At 39.4% G+C, this 16,236-nt stretch overlaps 1 protein-coding gene across 1 annotated transcript; it reads right to left on the reverse strand.

The window, feature by feature from the left end:
• Positions 1-8,528: 8,528 nt before the first annotated feature.
• On the reverse strand, positions 8,529-14,739 carry LOC144655711 (mitochondrial import inner membrane translocase subunit tim16-like). The gene is made up of 6 exons (XM_078516012.1): positions 14,670-14,739; positions 14,512-14,596; positions 13,200-13,288; positions 11,279-11,332; positions 10,318-10,383; positions 8,529-9,612 (listed from the first exon to the last, which is right to left on the reverse strand). The coding sequence occupies exons 1-6, from the start codon at positions 14,670-14,672 to the stop codon at positions 9,514-9,516; spliced, it is 396 nt and encodes a 131-aa protein (XP_078372138.1). The 5' UTR covers positions 14,673-14,739; the 3' UTR covers positions 8,529-9,513.
• Positions 14,740-16,236: the final 1,497 nt, after the last annotated feature.

Below are 16,236 nucleotides of genomic sequence, written 5' to 3' on the forward strand. Positions count from 1 at the left end.
TCTGGTCATTCTCATTCCAGAATTGTGAATAAAAAAAACGCGCCATAAGCCTTGATGGCTTGCAGATAATATATATGTATATTTTTTTTCTAAAACAAACATTATTATTTATAGGTTTCATATCTCAGAAAATGCTTTTCGGTTAATGGTTAGGCAAGAGCGTCATTGTTGCTTTTGTCTTACAATGCATGCACAAAGGCCTATCAGCGGCAGCAGGGTATAAAGACATTCAAATGTCACTGGAAAAATGCTCACATGTGTTGGCCGGTTAAATGACACTTGGTCATTCATAAATCAAAGACTCAGACATTTGATTACATGAAATTGAAAACGAGCTTCATTTCTTATTCTCTTGCCACCATTACATGAGGGTGTAAATGGGGGTACCTCGATAACATTAAACATTTAATTTTTTGGCTCTGTAACATGAAACAGTTAAATTTTAGGCATTTTAACGCTAACAGTAAAAAATTAACTGAAACAGTAAATTTTATCCAAAAAGAAACAAAAACAGCTCCAAAAAGGCCAATATTATTTTGTTCAGTATATCAAGAAGTTATCGGCCATTTTCCGACGATTTCCGATAACTACCGAAAATTCCCGAGGACTGCCGAAGATTTCTGAAGACTACCGAAGATGTCCGAAGACTACCGAAGATTTCCGTGAAGAAATCGGAAAATTTTCTCTAAGTTCATGAGCGATTTTTATAACCCGATTTTCGAAGAGCAGATAAGAACTTACAATGCTAAAAAGACTATGGGTCTTTCACGAAAAACCCTCCAAACACTTAACAGTATTTTCTCCGGAAACAGTAAACATTAAAAAATTGGCCAATGTAACAGCAAAAACTAAAAGTTATGGGCAAATAACACTTAACACTAAACCCCATTCAGACCCTCTTACAACAGAATCGGAACGATTTTTTTAAAATAAAATGAGTGTTAAATTTCACAACTTTAATAGTTTAGATAACGACACTTAAGTTCAGTTTCTTTTTAACAACGTTGATCCATTTATCTGTAGAACTACCGCTGCGTTTATCTAAGATTCTATGTTAAGCCGACAATCCACGTTGTTTACTAATATAATTGAATTGTAAAATCGTTTATAATACAATGTAACTATATAATAATACCAGAAGTACATAATATGTACTTCTGATAATACCATGTATAGATATGGGAAGAATAAATTGCCGTTGTGGTTGTCGTATGCTATTAGAGGGTAACTTCTTTTTTCAGTTCAAATAATTATGCAAATATTTTACACGGAAGAAGGTAAAAAATAAGCAAATTTTATACAACATAAATTATTAGCTTTACATTAAAGTCCATGTCTTGGCAATGCAGACCAATGCCTTGTTGAGGACATTTTAAACACTAGGAGGATGTGTTGCTAACAGCCTGTCACACATTATATTCATCAACCGGGTTCGCCTTGTCGATAGCACTGAAATGCCATGAGTTACAACACGCTTGTAATACCCGGTAATAAATAGAAATATAGATTATGTTGAATGAAAATTTGTGAAGAAACATGACTACGGATATCAAAGTCTTTGATTGTTTAGTACAACAAATACAAATGTTCCACGTTACGACTAAACACTTCGGGCATTCATATTAATCTGAATACCTCGATTATTCGAGGATATCCGGCTTTAAAGACAATTCCCTTTTTCTCGCTCAGTCAGAAGTTTCATTCAGCTTACTACGCATGAACACCGCACCGTTTTTGTCGCCTTTTTAACTCCATTCATTTTCTGATCTGCAGCCAGTTGCTTGATTTGACTTTTATAAGGAATATTCGTTCTTTGGGCTCATCACGCGTTTCTCCCCCACGAACGTCTGCTCAACCGAGCTGCCCCTTCCGTTCGCCGGCGGTTTGCCTTTGTTTTGAAGAAACCAATCAGCATTCGTCTATGGAACTCGACAGACGCGGCTCAACCGCGGGCCAATTTCCGCAAAACGATTCACGTCGAAAGCTTACACGACTATAAACATTCGTGACATTTGTACATTTGCCGTTCTCTATAGTTTTCCGACTTATTTTACTTAATTATTACTTGTTTTTGAAAGGCACTATATGCTGTATTTCTAGCAGGCGTTTGAAGTTGAATAGAGCCGCAAGTCTGTGGCCTCGGGTTAGCCTCCTACGCAGACGTTCTTTGGGCTCGTCACGCATTTCTCCCGGAGAAACGCGTGACGAGCCCAAAGACGTCTGCGGAGAAACGCGTGACGAGCCCAAAGAACGTCTGCGTAGGAGGCTAGCTTCGTTGGTCATAATTTTTAACAATAAAGACAACTTTAGGGGAGTTAAGCAAAGAATATTTACAAAATGATATTTTCTCTCGCGCGCTTTCTTGGCGTTTTTAATTAAAATTGCCAGTGAACAACGCGCCGCTGATTTTGCCACCTTAAATAGTCATTTCTGAGTCAAACTGAAACCTCCCCGTGATTTTATTTTAATGCCAAATTTCAACCTGTACGTTGGTTGTTGATCCACAGTTTCCTATATCCGGGTTTTTAAAGTATTTCATCTGTCTTTTTCTTCGTAGCAACGGCACTTGAAGCTGACTTAAGGTGGCTGGCGACAGCTTTCAGCACTTTCCAAGACTTAGATTCTGATGGTTCCTTATAACCACTCTTTATCAGTTGATCATACAATCATGGTGTCAAACAAATTCCCAATGATTGGTGAACACGTTATCATCATCTTTATGACACAATAGGTTACCATAGCTACAGTAAAACCTGCTAAATACACCCTTTATTTAAGCGTTAACTGGCAATAACTCAAAAACGAGCTCGGCAATCCCTATTTTTATGGTTAATTTTTGATCAGCAAGACAAGATGCAACTTTTGGCAAAGTTTAAAAAAAAGCCTGTACATGGGATTCAGAGCCACCCTAAATTTTCGAAAATTTAAGATGGCTCTGAACCCCATGTTCAGATTTTTTTTAAAGTTTGCCGAAAGTTGCATCTTATCCTGTTGATTGCAATTCGATAATAAAAAATGGGGGTCACGGGAATTGTTATTGAGTTATAGCCACTTGATTGGGCATCTGTTTGATGCCATAATTGTTGCGTCAACTGAAAAAGTGTCGTAGTATTGATCCGTCAAAGTCGAGGTGCCGAAAAATGCAGGGAACAGTTTTGAGCCACCTTAAATGATTTTATCCTTTTACTTTTTCAGAAATATATCAAAATGTGAAAATAATGACGTGGATCAACACCATCAAGAATACCTAAAAATGACGTCAGCATTACCATCACAGTCACAGCCGCAATGCCCCTTTGGTCAAAGCACCGTGCTCGGCAACAGCTCGAGTTCCACTTATGGCGATTATGATCAAGAAGGTAAGATACCCAACTTAAACAGGAGGAGCGGTCCATCTCTCCACAGACGTGGCTCTCGAGGCACCACAGCGAGCTATCAGAACAGGGATCATGGCGAATGGGTAGCAAGCGAGACTTTAACTCCTATTCCTTGTTACACCCAGAGCACTTTCCATCGAAAGCCAGGAAGTTCCAGTTTGCCTCCCATTCAGCACCTTCCTGAAATTCCCCAGAGGTGCTCCTCTGGATCTCAGGCAGGTCCTCACTCATTTCACAGGAAAGAAGGTGCATATAATACTGAACGTCAACGAAATCCATCGTTCAATTTGCAGCGCCACTCGAAACAGCCATCGTCTTTAAATGATGGGTGTATATGGGTGATGCACCATCCAGATCGAGGAATATCCCTTGGACAGCCGTCTTACACTGTTGATGATTCCTGGATTTTTGATGGAGTTCACAGTAGATCAGGACACCATGAAGCGTTCACTCCACGAGGAAGTCAAAATCGTGATCTCTTAGATGAAATAGGTGACATTTTATACGATGGCAAAACAACAACTCAGAAAGACGCTAGTAGAGACGCTGGCTATGACGCTATTCCAAGAAAGGCAAGGCGAAAACCTGCTCTTAAGTGGAGTTCCTATTTGATGGCAAGCAATTCGCCACTTTCCAAAAACCCGGAGAACATGAACTTAAGGCCATGGCATGAAGTCTGCCAAGATTCCCAATTCCATCCTAAAAGCAGGTCACATATCGAGCCTTTGATTGGTGTACAAAATGCTTATTTGTGCAATAGATTGTCACAAGATCCCATAAATGCCATTGGTATAGAGATTGAGCAAACAGGAAACACACCAGACAGCAAATCGGCAGCTCGGGTAAACGGAATTACAGCGTTTTGCAAAAATGTAATTCCAAGCCGGCCAGAGAGCGAACATGGCCTTCAGCAAGATTCCCAGTGGCACCCCAGCCAACACACGGAGACGCCTTTTGCTTCTGAGGATGGCCGTATATTTAAAAGATGGCCGTCCTCACAAAGCCGCGCTTCGTACGGTAAACGTGTGTTAGACGATCCTTTAGATGTCATTGGCGGGGAAATGGAGCAAAACAGGCACGAATGTAACAGTACATTCACACCTCACGGAAATAGAAAAAAGTCATCTACCATTTACGCCATTCCACCAAGGGAAGCAAGAAACCATGTCCCTCAACGAAAGTCACAACTGATGGCATGCGATTCGTCATTTTGCCAAGAGCTGGACAACATGAATATACGATCAGATGCAGAAACGGATCAGGATTCCAAGTACCACCTTAGGCAACTATGTTATCCCACAGAGCCTTGGTGCGTTGAGGATGGTATTTTACGTAATCAAGGGCACACGAGATCATACAGACAGCCAATGGTGTTAGATAATCCCTTGGATGAAGCTGCTGTCGATTTGGAGAAAACAAGGAACAAATGCAAAAGCAAGTCTACACATCGCGCAAAGAAAACGAGCAAGCATGGACGCCAAGGAAAGTCGAATTTTATGGCAAATAATTCGAAATGTTGTCAAGACCAGGACAACGACGAAGTCCGATTATGCGACGAAACTTGTCAGGATTGCCAATGCGACCCTAAATATAGATTTTCGCAAAGAGAATCATCTTGTTCTACGGGCGATAATCTCATGCTTAATAGAGGACAGGGTTCTTCGAAAGTACCTGATTCAGTTATCTCACGAATGTCCGATGATCAACTGTCAGTCATTGATGTAACGTCTGAGCAGACAAAGCACGCATGCGCCACAGAACCCGCACCACGATCAAACATAACTAAAGCTTCCATCAAGCAGGCCATTCCAATAAAGAAAGTAAGCCATGATGTTCATCAGGGGACGTCACTTCCGCACAATTCTACATTGTGTCAAGATCATGACACCGTTAACCCCAGAAAATCTCCCGAAGATTCGCAATTTCAGCCCAGTCAAAGATTTTCCCGAATGGAGCTTTCTCCCGTTTGTGAACGTGGTCATAATAATTCCAAGGATACCATAGCTGTAGAGATTGGAAAACCAAATGACACGCACGACAGCAAACCGCAACCCGGTGTGAACGGAATCAATGCATGTCGCTTAGATGGCATCCCGGTGAAGGAGGAACGTACGCGTAAGCGGGCCCGTCAACGAAAACTGCATTCAATAGCGAGTACTTTTGCATGTTGTGAAGTCGAAAAATTGTGCAAACACGCATGCTGTGATCCCCAGTGCCGAGATACTCAACCCATGGAAAAGCCAGCTGAAGTAAGATCTAAATCGATGATTTGTCCAGAAGTGGGGCGCCCGGATTCTTTAGAAATCGACGCAGAGGGGAGCCCGAGAGAGAACATTGGTGATTTCAAAAAGCCTTCTATGATTCATATGCCAAGGTGTGAAAAGCCGATGAACTACAATGACGACTCGAATTCATCAAGTAATTTGGTCATGCCGGCTGAAGAGGAGTCTGGCGGTGAGTGTGATGTCTCTAAGACTGATCGAGCACTTCAAGATTTTCTAGAAGGAAAAGCCCAAAACAGGCGGCAAGCCATATGTAAAGAACTTGAGAAAACATTGAATCTTGTTAAGTTGAATGGATCAAAGATGTCCTTGTATGAGCTGAGGAAAGATCTCTGCAAGTTAGTGGGTGATCGTGTCTTCCAAGGAATCCATGAAGAGGAAGGATGATTGCAATGAAAGCCAGCAATGTTATACAAACCTTTACACGAGTTTCAATTAGCCATATTTCTATCTTGTAACGGTTGGAGGCCGCATTAAAATATGCGACATATTTAAAAGTACTAGAACGCATCAGCCTTTTTCCAAATGGATTGTCATGTATATAGATGTTATCATGTAAATAGTATTTCATACATTTAAGTTTTGACGCAGAAATAAAAAGGTGGTCCTTAAAGGGACTATGTCGCGGAGATTTCGCAGATTTTTGGTCTAAACTGTTCTGAAATTAGCGGAAGGCAACTAAACCCTTAAAAAACAATGTCTTTAAACATCTAAAGAAACATATAATCTTAATTAATCAACTTCCTCATGTTTTGGAATGAATATAAAATCAGGCCAAAATATCAACAAATTCTCCTAACTGGTCCCATACCTTTCTTTTGATATGGTTGGGAGAAGTTACACTCGGAGGTAATTTTCTTATATCAACCCTTTAAACCCTGAATATCAACAAGCAAATTCTCCTTGCTGGTCACCGCATAACTCTTATGGTAAGGCTGGGGGAAGTTTACAAGAGGTCACATACTTTACTTAACGGCCAGCAGTTCACGGTTCGCCAGGGTTAGAGGTAATGAGATCTGCTTATAAATATCAGGGCCCAAAGGGGATGATTATTGCATAGCTATAACAAAACAACGACAACAACTAAGTGTGGCTGAAAAATGGGGAAGTGGGGGACAAACCACTAACTGCTTGAAAACAGTACTGACTTCAGTGTTGCTCGTGTTGAAACTAAACAAAGACAATATGAGCATTGAACATGCTCTTTACAAAAGGCCCGATGCTATTGGTCGATGATGGGTTTCCTGGGGTACTCACGTGAAAAGATCACATGAGGTAGATTACTGGACAAAGTTCAAAGCTCAAACAAGAGTTATTGATTAACTGAAATTTATTTCTGATGGTCAATAAATTGTGATTTTGCGGATAGAAATCAAGCTAAGGCTACAAATATCGATTTTTTGAAGACGGGCAGAAACAATTTGAAAACGTTTGCCTAACGTTTCAAATTGAAATCCGTTTCCATCCGCAGCCAATAATGCTAGTTAACAGTTTCAGTGCTCTAATATAGCAATTTTTCATGCGACACAAATATAAATTTGGCTGTTCAAAAATCTGGTAATATCCGTGACATAGTCCCTTTAAGCCTGTAGTTCGGTGGAAAAAGTATGTGTCCATTAGCTACCGAGAACTGTTGCGGTGCTATATGGGAACATTATCGAGAGCAAAGGAAGAATGGAAGGTCGAAGGGCCGAAAATTTGTCGGCTGCCAATCTTTTTGGAGCAAGAAAGGGTTCATCTTCAATCCCCCCTCCCCCTTCCTACTTTGGGCATCTCTGGTCCCCCAATTCTCTTCAGAGTGTCAAGTGAAAATATGCATGATGTCTGAAGTATACGGAAAGTAACGACCCTCCATTTTTTGGGGATCTGACAGCGTTTTTCTGTCGGACCCTATCAATTCTTTCGGAGAGTCGTAACGTTCGGGGGTTACTATTTTTGGGTAGGTTCAACGTGCACCGTATATGTGCCGATACCAGGAATTAATATACAAACGTGCTTGATAACTTCGCGAAAGGAATCAGTCGTTGAAAAAGGATAAAGTTTTTTAAAAGAATTTACCTTACTTCAAAACAGAGTAACATACATGTTCTGCCTTTAGAACAAGGGTTACTCTCGCAGCGTCGCTACTTTCGGCGAGTCGCTTCTTTCGCAGCCTGTTCCAGGCGTTCGGTTAAGCCTGGTTCTCATATAATCGCCGATCGTTTCTATCGCCTCTGTCACTTCAAAAAGTTTTCTTGCGATCGGGCGATCATATGAGAACAATACACAGACGATCGCAAACGTCTGCGGCGATTGGGGCGATCACGATCGCTTGGATCGCCCTTGTTTTATCCTACGAGCGTCTCTTTTCCTACTGCGCCGTAAAACTGTAATAACTGAAAAGATAGGGGGCCACGTGTTTTGCTATTCATTGAAGGCTGCCATTGTGTTGGATCTAGGGCAAAAATGATTGTTTTTCGTAGGTCTTCGCTCATACCAGGCGATCGGGACGATCATATGAAAACCCCCTGATCGCTTCCACTCGCTTCGATCGTCTCAGTATTTGCAAACGATCAATGCGATAGAAACAATCGGGGCGATCATACGAGAACCAGCCTTTAGTTGGGCAGCAGCGCCAAGAACGGCGAATATACCCCTTCCCTTATTTTTCGCTCGCCGTTTTCCGCACTGCACCCCAACTAGCCGCACGCCTGGAACAAGCTACTTCTTTCGGGGAATTGTCATTTTCGGAGCTTGATATAGTAGCATATTCCGGCAAAGGAATAGTTTCACCAAAATGCGAGTGATATTTTCCCACACACTTATTGTGACATTTCATGCGTGATATCTTCATCAAGTCTGGGTTAAGTTCCAAAAACAAAGACTACGCTTGTATATTTTAAACAATGTATTTGTGAAAGTTTCAAAAGGAAAATTTCTAGGAATTTCAGAAATAAAATATTATTAGAGTAGCAAATGGGAAACATGTACTCCTAGAGTATTAGTTAGAGCAGAGAGTACTTAGAGTACTAGTTTCGCAAGTCAAGTGGAACCAATTAATCAATTGCATAATTTTATATATATTCCTAAAATGGTTAACATAATATTAATAGATTGATGTGCACATGTAGAGTCGAATGCCACACTCAATCCTTTTTTTTTTTTTGGGGGGGGGGGAGCTTTTACCCCTCAAATACCCTAGATAGAACCATGGGGCTGTAAGTAGAAATGACGTTGTTGTTGTTGCCTTTGTTGTCGTTGTTGATAGCTCGCTAGATGTGCCTATGCTTTGTGCTATTAGGCTAGAAAACACTTTCATGTGACACTTGGCAATCAGAGTTTCCTGACCACCGAGATTATTTATTATGAGGCAATAGACATGTTGTTCAGAAAATTTTCTTGTCTTTTTGCATAAACATGACAATGAAGCTCCAACTGTAATACAAAATTAATATCATTCTGAACGATTCCTACTTGGTTGTTGGATGCGTGCATTATTATAATTTTTATGTATATGCATTAAAGTCGACTTCCGGTTAGAATCAATAAAAAAAATGATGAAATATCTCTTTCAATAAAAAAAAGACTGCTGCATTTTATAAAACCTGTGATTAAACCATCAATTTCTCTTTACAATAACAGTACACTGCCAAGTGGACAGGTGGTGAGAATGACATAATACATCAGCATTGGGACATGGTCTTTATGTACATATACATGTACCAATAAGTGTACATTAAAGTGAAGGCAAATTCTCCATGTTTGTAACATGTACATGAAGTGAGATCATTGTATATAAACTTGTTTCATTCTTTGTATCACGGTCCAATGTAAACAAGTGAAGTTCAATTTTTAGCATCCCATTGAAGCAAATGCTACGTTTCTGATTCACCAGTGTTCTTCTGTTTTTGCTGTTCATTTTCCTTTTCCTGCATGTTTAACTCCTCATCCAGCCGTTCCTTCGCTCTGACAACCTAAGGCCAGCACGAAAAATACGATAATCAATACTTATTTATTTGTCCCCCTTGTTTTTGGACCAGTTGCAATTAACCGATTAACCAGTTGAAAAGTTACCGGTAAGATCAAAAGGATGTATTGGAAGCTGCCAGCACACCTCATTTATGCCACTGACGTGCTATTCAAACCCTCTTGTTTTACTTTTTAAACTCTGTACCTGATCATACTGCACAAATCTCTATTTTGTGATGGGTGCTGAAGTTCAGCCACACTTAATCACCTAATACATGTATAATTATTATGTACATGTACATACAGTCATATGATGTAAACAAAAAAGTGTTACATTTAGTTCAATGCATTATTCATTGTTTTGTCAGGGTTCTCCTTAACATGACTGTCATTTGAAGTACAACTAGGTAGTGACATACCGTACATGTACAAGACAACAACCATTTTATTTTGCCAGAAAAAGAAGGCAAAAGACAAAAGTTATCAAACTTAACAACAGCTTTTACAATATTTTCCCCTTCCCCATCTAAAAAACAGACAAACAAACAAAACAAAACACACACACACATTCTCAGACATCAAGCAGCTGCCATGCTTAGAATGACCAGATGCAGTAATGAACAGTATATAGTAGTTTTGACTGATTCTTCCATGTTACATGTAAGGCCATGTGACCTTGTGTTGTGGTGAAATGTGTGTTGTTGACTGACCTTTGATTGTAGGTAGAATGATCCTCCTGCCTTCTTTTCATTGATTTTGAAGAGGTGGTCATAATTCTGACACAATCAATCAAACAAAAAATAATGAGTAAGAAAGTAGATGTCTAGCAATGATCCCCATATTGACTTGTACAATGTAGATACTGTATCTCTATAGCAGATGTAATATAATATTACTGTGTGTTTAGAAATTTTCCATTGTACTGAAGTGTGTTTAATGTAGTTAGCTTACTCAGTTGAAAGAGTACTGTAATGTCTGTGTTTGAGCCCAGGGGTTCTTTAGACCACTGCTTATCTCTGGTTTCTGTAGCATGAAATGACTGAGGGTATGTATACTTTTAACTCTCCCCCCCCCCACCCCCCACCTCCCTGAATAAGATGTTAAGGTTAATCTCCCCCCCCCCCCCCCACTCCCCTTACCTCCTCACAAAAGAGAAAAATTACATTAATTACCAATTATACTACTGGGTAGAAAGAGGCATGAAGAGAGTAACATGTCTTGCCCAAGAACACAACACAATGATCCGGGCAAGAGTTTTAACATGGACCAGTCAATCCACAGTCCAGTGCAATAACCATTTGGCAACTGTACATCCCACAAAGAGCAAACATTAAATAGATGCATACCATAGGAATAGTGCTAAAAAAATAATGCCCTTTGCATGAACCAGTCACATGGTACAAAATCAGCCATGCTGGGCGGCAAAACACACAGTGGGACATTCAGAACAAAGCGACCCACACCAGTCAAGCTTCACCTTCGATTGTTTTGGATGCCACACTGTGTAACCTGCGACTGAGCATGGCTGTTTGTGTACCATGTGACCAGGTCATGCAAACAGCCTATTAATTAATAAACGATACATTCTGTAGATACATGTAAATTGAAACTATGGCATTATTACACAAACATGTACAACGTAACTCTTTCAATCATTTTGTGTGAATTTACCTTTTGAACCAGTTCTGGGTCTAAATCTTGAACATTAAGGATTTGCTTAGCTTCCTGTTGAAAGAATTACAAGTTAACAGGACACACAACATCATGTGGTTAACTGGTAAACTTACACTACAATGACAAATAGCAAGATTACAAATTACAAGTACTCCCTATTTTTGGCACAAAATATCATCAATTTGTACATGTACATCAAGATGTGTGTTATGGGGTTACTTTGTTTGTGTGTACTGAAACAATAGACGGAGATGTGAGAACAATTCACACTATAAAAACGTTCAACTTGTGAGTGAGACTTCTATTTTCAAGGCCACCTAGGCTAAGTACCAGTGGAAAATAAGGAAGGAAATAACAGCGTCACATGACCTTGTCAAGCATAAAAAGGTGTAGTGCAAAATGGTTGCCAGAAATGGAAAGAGCATGAAACTCCTAAGGTTACCAGCTTTGAGGTTGCTGATGCTTTACCATGATATTTGATAGTGGTTTGAAATGAAGTGTTTAAAATTTAGAAGATTTGTATGCTGGAGGGCAAGCCTTGCCATCTAGCAAGTTATTCCTGCATAAAAATTCTTTAAAATTTTTAAAGCCTTTAAACCACCATAAAATCTCATGCTTAAGCATCAGCAGTCTCAAAATTGGCAACCTTACTAATTTCACCATGCTCTTCTCATTTCTGGTAATCTTAATGCACTACCCCCTATTTTTATGACTGACAGGGTCATGTGACCATGTTCTGCAAAGGTCCTACTTCCATAGCATTTTGTTAAAATGCTTTTCATTTCCCTTACTTTAAGATTTTGACAAATTCTTAGAAATTCAATGTTAAAAAATGCATGCAAAATGATTTTCTACTATGTAATTTTACTTGTCACAGTTTGATTACCATACAATACTTTAACTGTACTTAAAAACTCTATTTCTCAAACCTCCAAATTATTATTTATTGACTTGCCCCAAAGCAAAGGGGCTTTTCAAAGACAATAATCCTACCACTAACAGTAAAATCCTAAATTAAATGTGATAAAGCAATATTGTAAACCCTTATGTCACATACATGGAACTCGAGCCAAACATCATTTCCCTTGGATTCACTTTACTCAAACACTGCAATTTTACCCTCAATTTCCCTAACCCTCCTAATTCAAACTCCTACAAACGTGACCAAATTCTTGGCACTGGTGGAAGAAATTGACCCTCTTTAAATCAAATCTTTAAAAATTTTAATTAGAACAACTTACACTGCAAATGTAAGTATCGAGTTCAGTTACATGTATGTCTGCACCCTGAAGCAAACAGTTCTAGACAAGTGTATTACACAGCAAGTGACAAATTTGTCATCTATTACTGCAAAATACAGTACAGTGCTGCTATTGTGCCACTGAGAGCCTTGTATTACACTGAGCATAATCAAAAATCCCTTTTTAAAGAGATTTAGTTTTTTCGCAGATGACATGCAGGCTGAACAGCACCAAAGCACCAGAAACATTTCTGACAGGCAAGAGCCTATCATTTGTTATCATACATACACGATTGAAGTGAGTTCTGTTCTGCTCATCTGGCCTGCAGTGTACATCTCTAAATATTGTTTTGTTTGTAAATAAAATTAAAATAGGTACATGTACATGTATGATAGTACTTCTATGATTAATTTGTGCTTTCTTGGTCATTGTAAACAGCACTGGTAATTTTGTGTAGCTTTACCCCACCTTGAATATCTTGAGCTCTATAACTATTTTTTGATGCAGTCTACATGTAGCTTGAAGGTCCCAATAAAAAAAATTTGATCCAAGGAGTACCCCTCTCTGGTTTGACCCTAATGCGTGGTCAGCTAACTGGCCTAGCAAATGCAGGAACATCACCTCGCAAAATCTCTTGCCTAGTTACCTTACAGTGTATAATAAAATTACAAACGAACCTGCAGACTCACTCCCATGACACTATTTGTCGCTGCTCTTTTAGCCCCTTCCTGGGCTCCTTTGGACGCTCGCTGAGTTGCTGCCCCACCTGGGGAAGATAACAAAAATGAAGTTCAATAAAGTAATAATAATAATAATAAATGTCAGTGGATTTACCATTACTGTTCTACTAAGAGACACTGTAAATTCTATAATAAATATTGCAAATTAAACACAAACTATTAAGAATCCCAGCTGACAGGAGGCAGACCTGTTGGCTATTTACAAAGCATGACTGAGGACTCAGGACTACCAAGAACAAATCTAGTTATTGGTAGGATGAAAGATTAGTGACGGGGGCCGCCAGTTCCCTAAACCGCTCAGTCAGACACTGGCTCCATCAGAGGTGGCTTGGCTGACAGAAGAAAAAGCATGTCACAGTAGAAATACACACACTTACAAGTGTCACACTCATGTGACATAATTAATGAGGGTTTTTAAGCCTGCCGATTCAAATAATTATGTTTGCTAATAAAATGCTACTTAAGAATCAAGTGTTCTGTCTTTCATGTAGACCATTACAACCAATGGAAGCATGTGTAACTGTCAGATCTACATTAAAACCCTTATGTGTACTATGTCAGCATATGCACACATAATTTTATCAGTTTAACTTTTAAATTTTTCTTTTCACAAAATGTATTTCAGACCGAAAATTTTCCCTAGGACAGAGCTTATTTCCGCTGATCAACTACCAACTTCTGCATGGCCGCTTATTAACTTTAATTCTTAGTTATTTTAGCAGTGAAACTCGCATTGACTGCATGCATGCATACAGTAGTACATCAATTATGCACCTATCAATGTTAAGCCCGAGGGGGTCGGGCAAGGGGTGGGGATTTTGACATTTTCTATAAAAAAATGTCAAATTCCCCACCCCCGGGACAAATTAATTGGTCAAAATCCCCATGAAAGGTGGTCAGGTGTCCTTCAAACCTTCTATAAATGACCAAAATCCCTACCCTGGGGGCATCACGTACGATCAAAATCCCCACCCTGGGGACAGCGCTCACGATCAAAATCCCGTGGTCAGCCCGACCCCCCCCCCCCCCCTCCTCGGGCTTAACATTGATAGGTGCATTATAAACTCATGTAAGCTTAAGTTTAAATGCATCTATTCGCTGAATTCCTTACTATCCTTGGTAATGCAAACTATTCCTGTACGAAAAGAAAACAGACGTTGTTCCCTTCTGCGACTTAAAACGCTGAAAATGTTTAACAAAATAAGTAAATTTAACTACATCTGTATTGAGGACTGATTGCATCACTCACTTTGAAACTCTTGACGTAGCGCTTTTGCAAATGCTCGTCCGATTACTTGACCACCAAGAACTATAATTTGCGCTATAAACCTCGCCTGTAAAAGAAAGTCGCCGTCTGTTACAGCTACTAAGAAGTATTGAAAACTCCCAGAAAGCGAAAATACTCACCATTTTCAGAAATATTGATCAAACGTACTATAAACACGTTTCTTCCGACATCTTTTTTCACCAATTTCGTTCCCAGATCCCACGATCCCCTTGACCAGTTCCGCTGGATACGGGTTACGCGGGCTCTGGAACGAGATTCCTATCGGTTTCCAGTCCTTCTCATGTTAACGGCTGTGTCGTGTCAGACAGAAAATTTAAATAAAAGTTTGTTCACTAATTGCTTATGTAAATATTTAAGTTTTCTAAAAGCGGCCTTTTCTATGAATAAGAGCGCGAAAAAAGTTAAAGCAGAATTTTTTGCCATTTTTGCAGATGCCAAATATGAAAATATTTATTCCTCTCATTAGTATTTGATTAACTTATATCCGACTTATAGCTCGCTCAAGGCATTAGCAGCTAAGACTGAATACCTATTCACGATTTAGTCCTCTTTGTTGTTTGGTAGAGATTTCTTTAAACTTGTGCAAAGGCTCGTCGGTTCTAAAACACTGTTCTTTTCAAATAGAAAGTATACTATAGCTAATTAAAGAAGGTAACAAACTGCGGAAAATGACCGCCGCGCGCTGAATAAATCGTTTGTATTCCGTTAAGGTGATTCCACTGAAATAGAAGGAGTATTAAAAATTTTCTGAAACTTGGTCCAGGTTACAATTATGTTATGAGCATTAAAAAAATGAAATAAAAAATGGGGGTCACCGCGCTAGTTTTTGTGTAAAATGGATGGGCATTTTAGTAAATATACGACCCGCGAGATATATATTAGGAACCCTAGTAATCCAAATGGGGATCGCTATTGTTTCCAGAAAAAAATCATTTTGCATTAAAGAACTAGTCTAGTTCAACAAAAAGGACTTTTATCTTATATTAAAAACTATTCTTATTGTACAGGAATTAAGATAATGAAAGAAATTTAAGATTTTGCTTCGTGCGCACGTTAACGACACTACCTAAAAACGTGTTTTTTACGGCATTAAAATTAAAATATCTCAATGTAGAATTTTAAACTTTTTTTTAAATCGCGATATATTGTAGACAACAGTTTGACATTTAAATTAATGCATTAAAAAATGGGGGTCACCGTGCTCGTTCAAGAGAAAACGACCATTTATTTCCCTACCGAGCTTAGCCTGAAGGGAATCTCGTAGTGTTCTGTGTGCGCGCGCGCTCGTGCGCGCGCTTAATGACGCGAAAACTTATGCGCAGAAAGGATGCGCAATGCAATACCGCGGAATCACCTTAATTGCAATCTCTCTGCCAAGTTGCCTATCATGGGAGAGGAGGAGATTGGAAGTTGTCAATTACGGTGCAACTGAATTACCTAAACTTCTAATGAGAGGCTCCGAAACAAAACAATCCGTGTGCAAAAACCTGCGGCTAAAAGGTCTCCCAGTAGTCTTCTTTTTTTTTTGCAATTCTGCAGTTGACACATTCTTATTCTTAATCTATTCGTTAGAGCTGGCATTCGATTCTTACTAAAGCTCACCAAGAGTAAATAAGTCCCCTTACTTTCCCTTAAGCTCCGGCACCCAAGAAACAAGCAGCTACCACGAGCATTCATAAAAGGCTC

This window comes from Oculina patagonica, chromosome 5 (genome assembly GCF_052425735.1).
Source record: "Oculina patagonica isolate OP01 chromosome 5, crgOcupat, whole genome shotgun sequence".
In the NCBI taxonomy this organism is placed as follows: Eukaryota; Metazoa; Cnidaria; class Anthozoa; order Scleractinia; family Oculinidae; genus Oculina; species Oculina patagonica.

Coding starts and splice junctions, on each gene's coding strand:
- LOC144655711 (XM_078516012.1), bottom strand. Junction 11,333..13,199: donor TCATGGGAGTGAGTCTGCAG/GTTCGTTTGTAA, acceptor TTCTTTCAACAG/GAAGCTAAGCAAATCCTTAA. Junction 9,613..10,317: donor CATTCTACCTACAATCAAAG/GTCAGTCAACAA, acceptor TGCTGGCCTTAG/GTTGTCAGAGCGAAGGAACG.